The sequence below is a fragment of the Hibiscus syriacus genome, unplaced genomic scaffold (genome assembly GCF_006381635.1).
Source record: "Hibiscus syriacus cultivar Baekdansim isolate YM2019G1 unplaced genomic scaffold, ASM638163v2 tig00112289_pilon, whole genome shotgun sequence".
In the NCBI taxonomy this organism is placed as follows: Eukaryota; Viridiplantae; Streptophyta; class Magnoliopsida; order Malvales; family Malvaceae; genus Hibiscus; species Hibiscus syriacus.
Window position 1 is genome coordinate 837,137 of NW_024063295.1, and position 7,983 is coordinate 845,119.

The 7,983-nt window shown below is 34.7% G+C and overlaps 1 protein-coding gene across 1 annotated transcript; it reads right to left on the reverse strand.

The window, feature by feature from the left end:
- Positions 1-956: 956 nt before the first annotated feature.
- On the reverse strand, positions 957-7,641 carry LOC120177469 (afadin- and alpha-actinin-binding protein-like). The gene is made up of 17 exons (XM_039183606.1): positions 7,544-7,641; positions 7,426-7,454; positions 7,227-7,338; positions 7,031-7,128; positions 4,585-4,681; positions 4,360-4,449; positions 4,210-4,272; positions 4,046-4,120; positions 3,896-3,961; positions 3,744-3,821; positions 2,599-2,709; positions 2,438-2,515; positions 2,228-2,347; positions 1,876-1,919; positions 1,754-1,781; positions 1,207-1,310; positions 957-1,162 (listed from the first exon to the last, which is right to left on the reverse strand). The coding sequence occupies exons 1-16, from the start codon at positions 7,574-7,576 to the stop codon at positions 1,302-1,304; spliced, it is 1,131 nt and encodes a 376-aa protein (XP_039039537.1). The 5' UTR covers positions 7,577-7,641; the 3' UTR covers positions 957-1,162; positions 1,207-1,301.
- Between the last annotated feature and the right edge of the window lie 342 nt (positions 7,642-7,983).

Genomic DNA, 7,983 nt, shown 5'->3' on the forward strand with positions numbered 1-7,983 from the left:
ATTTTTTTTTCCGTTAAAAAAATTAATGATAATCTGAGCTGGACGTTAATCTGTTGACCGAAACATGATAGTCATTTGAGATTTTGAGATCATATTTAATCATATCACAATCAATAGGTTAACGTTCAGCTTAGATTATCGTCAATATTTTAACAGAAAAAGACAAGTTTGGAACATATGAATAGTCGAATGATCATTTTGTAATTTTTAATACTCGAAGGACTCAACAAAGCAATGCTTTACGGTCAATAGACTATTTCATAACTTTTAATAGTCGGAAGACTCAACAAAACATCACCTTATAATCGGGACCGTTTGTGTACTTCGCCCATAAAAATTCTAATTGGTTGAGATACTTAAAGCCAGCACAAAACCTTCCAACATTTAATATTATTGTCCACTCCATATGAAGCCAAAGCCTGGTATATAGATCGAGTTGAGGAACAAAGTTTCTTCTCCGATCGTCATCCCAAGCATCATCTTCAAACGAGTTATGAGAGGGTTTAACATATAATTTTTACCGTTTAATTATCCACTAAATTCATATACTTATTAATTAAGCATACACGTCTTCTATTAATGTTAATATGGAAAAAAAAAATTAAATTCTACATATTTCATAATTGAGGTGATTTTGTAATCGTTTGATGCTATTGTTTCTTTGATTTCACAATTACGACGAGATAATTACACAAGAGATGTCCAAATTATGATCCTATTTTAAATTGGTCCATAAATTTTAAAACATCAAGTATAAATCCCAAAATTATGATATATTCTAAATTAGTCCCTGAACTTCAAAACATTTTGTATCAATCATCAAACTATCAATATCATTCCATTTTAACCCTTCTATTTACGTGCACCGAAAAGAAAGCACCATACCAATTGTTGCACCAAATGCACTTCCATGGAAAATAAGAAAGCAACCGATCTGGTAATTATGACCTTTAGGCTAAAACTCTAAAAACTTGTTTTCAAAAACTTGATCATGGAAAGCTAAGTGCAACAAACTATCAGTACACAATAGTCGGTATTCTTTTGCTTAAAGATAGAATGTGATACAAATAGATAATGAATTCTCGATAAGCATACAATTTACAAGTGAAGATTCCTAAAGTCTAATTACTTTAACATTACAGATTCAGAATAAATCCTTAATTTAGTTACAGCAATCTGAATAAACAATACCAGGTTCTCCACAATTTACTAGCTATCTTGCTGCCGCACACTTTTCCGAACGAACCAACATCGGTTGATCTTAATCCGAAAATGCAGACATGAACCTTAGGCTTCTTAAGTTATACCCCCTGAAAATCAAGGCAATCAGAATTACAGAAAACTACGAACAACATGAAACCTGCACATAAGAACGTGAAATTTAATCGACTAGATATTCCTATCTCCTTTATTAATAATCTATGACACTTGTCAAGGTAAAACTTCTCATAAAACAGAGCAATAGATGACAAAGAAGGAATTCGTGTCAAATAAGATGCATTGAATTGGTTTCGGCTATGGACAGCATGAGAGGTCAAAGATTACAGAATGATTTGTTCAAGTGGACCGAACAAAGATACAATATCGAACACTTCTTTCCGCCGCAAGATTAACTTTCTATTTCACGTTTTCTTGAAAAAATATCACTGATAATTTCCTCAAATATGTTTTACTTGAATTAAGATTCGAATTCTTCAAAGCGAGGAATAGGTTTGAACGGTGACTCAGTAATTCAAATGTCAATCTTGCATACCTCAGCTGGTGATGGAATAATGGATTCCCTGTTCAAATTTAAATGGTCATCTTAGTTCTTCCATCGTTACGCAAACAATTAAAAACATATTTTATTCCACAAGACAACAAGAAGATTACTACCTTGGTCTGTCTGCCTTAGCAAGATGTTTGGACATAATGGATGCCTGCAATAAAACTCCATGTCATATTTATGTCTATATCTCAAAAAATTATAACGGAAAAAGTGAATAATTATGTATACATGTTAAATTAAACATAAATCTCTCTCTCTCTCTCTCTCTGTTTTAAAAGGGTAAAAAAAATTGCTTAACGGAGAGATCCTTGCAAATTCTGTCACAAGTTTACTTAGATATGTAGGACAAGAAATGCAGAATGCTTGATTGTTAATCTAGGAAGATATGATCACATTATGCATCTAATACGCAAAATAACTTGTTAACACACTGTTTTCTGATTGGCAAAACATGGTTACCTGTTCCTGGATTATGCTCCTCGCTTCAACAAGTTGAGCTTCAAGCTCAAGCTCCCTCTCTGTTGCTTCAGAAGTGACTTCTGCACCTTTTTGTGCATCCTGTAATTGAACCATTCTCTCCTTGAAAATAAAAAGAATGAAAAAGAATTGTCAAAACGTCGATCCTATTAGAGTTGATAAATGTGTAACCCAATTTGACAGAGAGAATACTTTTACAGAAGCCATCTTAGTGCGAAGACTTTCTTCTATTTGATCCCTAGCCATGTGAAAAGGAAGATCAAAGACATCCTGTAAAAAATAACCTAAAAATCTTAGAAGCAGTACTTAATGCACTGGTAATCAGTAGCAATTTTGCATCATTTAAGTCATACCGTCCGCCCACCCAATGGAGATTGCGAGGGATCATTTTCATGTCTATCGGTAACAGGCAAAGATTGCTTTGGCATCCCATTAGGAGCATTAAAGAAATCACGCATATCTACCTGTAACCAAAGCTACTGTCAGAATTCATGGGTACAAACTAAACGAGGAAAACTGAATACCGGGGGCCAGAAACAAGAAACAATATTTAAAGGTTAATTCAAATACCATACAAAAGATTACGCAATACTGGATAAAGGATATGTATTATAATTCCTCTACCGGAGTGCACTCCCCCTTATGAAATTTCTATGATCCTTACAAGAATAATGATGTTCCAGGGAAAGGATAATTAACACAGTTGCAGTAACATTCTTTTCTTGCGATGTTTTAAGAAGATATAATACACAACTCCAATATGAGTAACTACAGTAGCGATACTAGATTAAAGCTTGCCGATAAAATAGCATCATGATACTCTGGGTAGAGTTGAAACACCAGCATAGAATATCACCAATATATTCAAAAGGGCAGCACTCATTAAAATCATTGACCAACCAACCACCAACCCTCTCATGTTTCTTCCATTCTTTTATGTTCCTTATGCTGCGTACTTCCTAATCATCCATGTCCTTTCTAGATGCATCACATTACTCTTCCAGGAGATAATATTATTTCATAAATTAATCTTCCATGCAAAGAGCCTAAAAAAATGACAATAAGCTCAGCGCTTTCACCAACAGGAAAAAGGAGAAAGAACTTTTGCCAGTCAGCAGCATCAAACTACTATGATAACAAAGCGCATATTTGCATAATTGTATTATTACTCTTAAACAGGTGTTAGCAGCTGTATAGGGAAAATATGCTTCAGTGAGACATCTAAAATGATTTCACATCATTTGCAATCAATGAAGCAAAAAAAGAAAAAGGAAAAAGTGAATTCAGTTTCATATGCTAAGCTATGAATCAAACCTTAAACAAATTTAATCTTTCCATGCTACAGAAGAAAAAAAAATTATATAACGCATATGGGGAAAAATGATTACTTTCCCATATAATCCCACTGTTCTGTGCAGCCAAATCTGATTAATTGAATGCAATAAGGATAAAATAGAGCAACCATGACAATAGGAGACTGAATGTATTGAGCATATACCTGCATTGATCGCAGTAATGCTCTTAAATCGGAATTTTCCGCCTTCAATTCTTGATTTTTTGCCTCATAAGCATCCACCTGGTAGATGACAAATTGTTAAACATAATCTAATGGATGCCATAAGAGTCAGAATCAACAATCACCCTACATACAATCTTTTTATAGAAATCATTGTCTGCCTTCTTCCCGTTCCAAGTCCCACGTTGCCGCCCTTCTTTCTGTTTGCAAGTATCATAAAATTTGTTAAAGCATTAAAATTAGATTCACTTAAGAGGTACAACTGGAACCAGCGCAATTAATACCTGAAGCAAATTCATTATTTCCATCCCTGATCTTGATTCCTTCTTTTTTTCCATTAAGACTTGATTCAGCCTCTCCTGCAACAGAAAAGATTAGTATACTTTTTGCTTATGTTTACTAGTTTCTCTAAAATGAGCAATAAATAAATAGCTAAATAAGATCCTACCTGCAACTTTATGTACTCCTTTTCCTTCTTCTTCATTTCATGTATCTGTTGAGTTCTCACTTGCTTTTGCAGTATCAACTAAAAATAATAAGAGACGATTCTATATAGTAATAAAAACAGAACGCTCCAAACAAGTGGAATATGCCTAACCTGATTACCAATCACCATCCTCTGAAATTCATCTCGTTCTTGCTGTAGCTTCTCAATCTGTGCCTTAAAAGCTGCTGAAGTTTTGGCTTCCTAAATCATACAGCACTATCATAAATTACTAAATTTAAATATGAATTAAAACTAACTCAATTTGGCATCATAAATCATAAAGCATTACTATAAATAAAAAGTAATAAATAAGGATACAAATGAAAAGTTTCAAACCGTTCTAGTAATTGTTGCTATCTCTCTATCTTTCACTTGCAACTGTGCCTCAAGCCTCTCAACTTTTGCCTCTAATCTTGAGATATCTGATAATAATCTACATGAAAAAGGAAAACAATGAATAATAATCTAATGCTATATAGCGAACATGAACTTGAAAGTTCAGAATTGGATTTCACTGACTATATAAATTGTGAAAATGAAATGCATACATTATTACATCTATATAAATTAGTTAATATTTGATACGATTATATTTTTGAAATGTATAAAAACATGAATTTCATATTCACTGGGTGAACTGGAAAAGGGTTTGCCAACCCTTAGAGGAGGGAGGTTTGGGAATCCTGGATTTGAATTTCGCTAACAGAGTGCTGCTAGGTAAACGGGTATAGAAGTTCGCAAATGAAAAAGCCACACTTTGGAAGAACATGATTTGCAGTAAACATAATGTGAGTATTCTGTCTTTAGACCTCAACAAGGTAGTCTCTCCTTCGGATTCTTGGATATGGAAGGGTATTACAAAAAACTACTTGGTAGAGGACGCAATTGGAAATGGTTTGAGATCTCATTCGAAGATTCAAATAGGCAATGGAAAATCGATTGTATTTTGGCATGATGTGTGGCTAAATGAGGATTCCTTAAAGAATCAATTTCCAAGGATTTATGCTCTTCTAACAACAAGTGGGAAAAGTTTCAGTTTGGCAGTCTCATGAGTAAATGGATTTGGAACATTCAAACGAGAAGAAATCTCTGTGATTGGGAGTATGGATTACTGGATCCGATTGATGTCATTACTGGAGAATGTGGTCTGTCTGATCGTGGATGATTTCTGGCGTGGTCGGGGAAGGGAGATGGATTGTTCAACCGCTAAAGCTTGCAGGTTGACCCTTTCTTCCAACTCAGGGGGTAGCCTCAGTTGGAAAAGGTTAGTTTGGTCAGGTTTGGCTCCGCCTAGAGTTGAAACTTTTCTCTGGCAGTTTTCTCATCAAAGACTGGCAATTAGAACGGAGTTGATAAGAAGATGGTTACTTTGGAGGAGGTCTCTTGTCCGTTTTGTGCGAAACAGGAGGAAACAGTTCAACATTTGTTCATCGTGTGGTGCATGGGACCTATGGAGCGTTTCTGGAGGTTATGGGGAGTCTCGTCAGTTTTGCCTAAAGATCCAGTTTCTTTGCTGTCTTCATGGTCGGACTTAAGGCCAAAGTCAATAATATGGAGCTTTATACCGGGGTGAAAGCCATTGAGAAAGGCATTGACTTCTTTCTCTCGTCGGAATGGGCGATGAAAGGAAGGTTAATTATGAGAGTAATTGTAAGTCAGTGGTGGATTGGATTTTGCTGCCGAACATCTCCTCGGTTTCTTAGGTCATTGGTTCAAAAAATTGCTTCCCTAATCTTGGAGAGGGAGATCATTGTAAGACTTATTCCGAGGAGCAACAATTGTGAGGCTGACACTTTAGCTAAACAGGGAATTGGATGAATATTTATAATTGCCTTAGAGGGTTTTCAGTAGGGTCTTGTTTTATTGAGGTCATTGGAACTGTGATAGTTTCGCTATTGTTTATGAGAGGTATGGTCGTATAGGGGTTTTTTTTAAGTGTTCTGTAAATTTTATGGTTTTGTTAGTTTGTCTTCTGGTTGTATTTTATGTTCTGTGCCATAGATCAATAAAATCCTAAGGCACTCTTTTTCTCCCTCCGCTGATTAAGGAACTTTCCCAAAAGATCCATTAATCAAGAAGGGGGTTTTAATGAGGCCTGTAATTCCTATCAAAAAAAATATTCACACAGACACACAAATATATATTTCAAATTCACTCCTAATAAACAGCTAACGAATCCATACATTTAGAAAAAAAAATGAAATAATCACGGATGTTATATTTACAGGTATTTCATCACATAACTTACACTACTTTGAAATCAAAATTTATCTTTCGAAATCCTATTCCCAAATGCAACTTAAAAGAAATCATCAAATTCTGTAGAGACATACACAAAACCAGCACATAAAGACATACCAAAGTTTATAAAGAGTATAACAGTTTCCATAAAAAAAATAAACCAGGATCAAGGGGGGAAATGCACCAATCTAAATCTCAAAATCAAGACACACCAGAATTTATTAGATTTCAGTTCATAAAAAGAAGTGAAGTATCATGAATAAAAGGCAAGCAACTGCGAGACAGAAAATAAATTACCAAATTCGAAATATAGAAATGTCAATTGCAATTAAAATAAAATAAAATAAAAAATTACCGTTGCCTTTGCTCATTAGCAGACTCTCTAAAATCAATGTCACGCTGCCTCTGCTGCAACAATGAAATATACAATTGAAGTGAAGTATCATGAATAAAAGGCAAGCAACTGCGAGACAGAAAATAATTACCAAATTCGAATATAGAAATGTCATTGCAATTAAAATAAAATAAAATAAAAAATTACCGTTGCCTTTGCTCATTAGCAGACTCTCTAAAATCAATGTCACGCTGCCTCTGCTGCAACAATGAATATATACCATTGCAAGTCCTCGCGACCGAAACCTGTCAATCACATAAAAAATAAAACGAAATCCTTATCTTTCGATCTTTTAAAAAATATTTAAAAATGTAAATTGAGGAAAAGAAAAAGAGGAACACACTGGATCATCGGCAAAGAGATCGAGAGAAGCGGGAAAGCCAAAAGTAACGAGTGTCTGGTTCAAGTACTTTGTACAGTGATCCAAGTTTCCAGCATCCGCAAATGTATACTCTCTGAAACACAACAGCAAACAGAAAACGCATATTATTCGTAAAATGAAAAGAAAATTTTGTAGAAAGGGAGAAGTTTTGGTAACTGACCCGATAGAGAAGGCGGATTGAGAAGGCGGCTGTGAAAAAAGAAAAAAGAGAACAGTTTAAGCTACGAACAAAAATGAAAGAGAAGGAAATCGAGAGTATAGAGGATATATATCCTTACAGCTCCACCAAAGTCTGCATCAGTTGATGGCATTGCAACAAAATGGTAGCCCTTTGTCCGAGGAAGAAGATAGATCTAAAACTGTAATCAGCGGTGAACAATTTTGAAAAATGAATCACTTCAAAACTGGATTTCCTGCTTCTTTTTAACTCTTTCGGGTAAAAGACGGAATAAATACTGTTTACTAGACCCGGGTGACCCGATCCGGCTCAGATATGAACAAAGATCTTTATGTACCCATTCAGTCCGATTCAAATATATGTAAAATAATTTTAGGTTCAAGTACACAAATGGTCCCTTGATTACCTATGGTATTTTTTAAGTCATTTAATTTTTAAAGTTATAAAATGGTTTCTCGACTATAAGGTGTTGTTTTGTCGAGTCCTTGACTATTAAAAGTTACAAACTTTTCACCCGTCTATTTATATGCTCTAAATGCA

Bases quoted from the DNA above. Each gene is read 5' to 3' on its own strand.
- LOC120177469 (XM_039183606.1), bottom strand. From the start codon at position 7,576: ATGCCATCAACTGATGCAGACTTTGGTGGAGCT. The intron at 4,121-4,209 runs GTAGGATCTTAT...TTTCTGTTGCAG, and splicing joins AGGAGTACATAAAGTTGCAG to GAGAGGCTGAATCAAGTCTT. The intron at 2,710-3,743 runs GTATATGCTCAA...CTTTGGTTACAG, and splicing joins CATTACTGCGATCAATGCAG to GTAGATATGCGTGATTTCTT.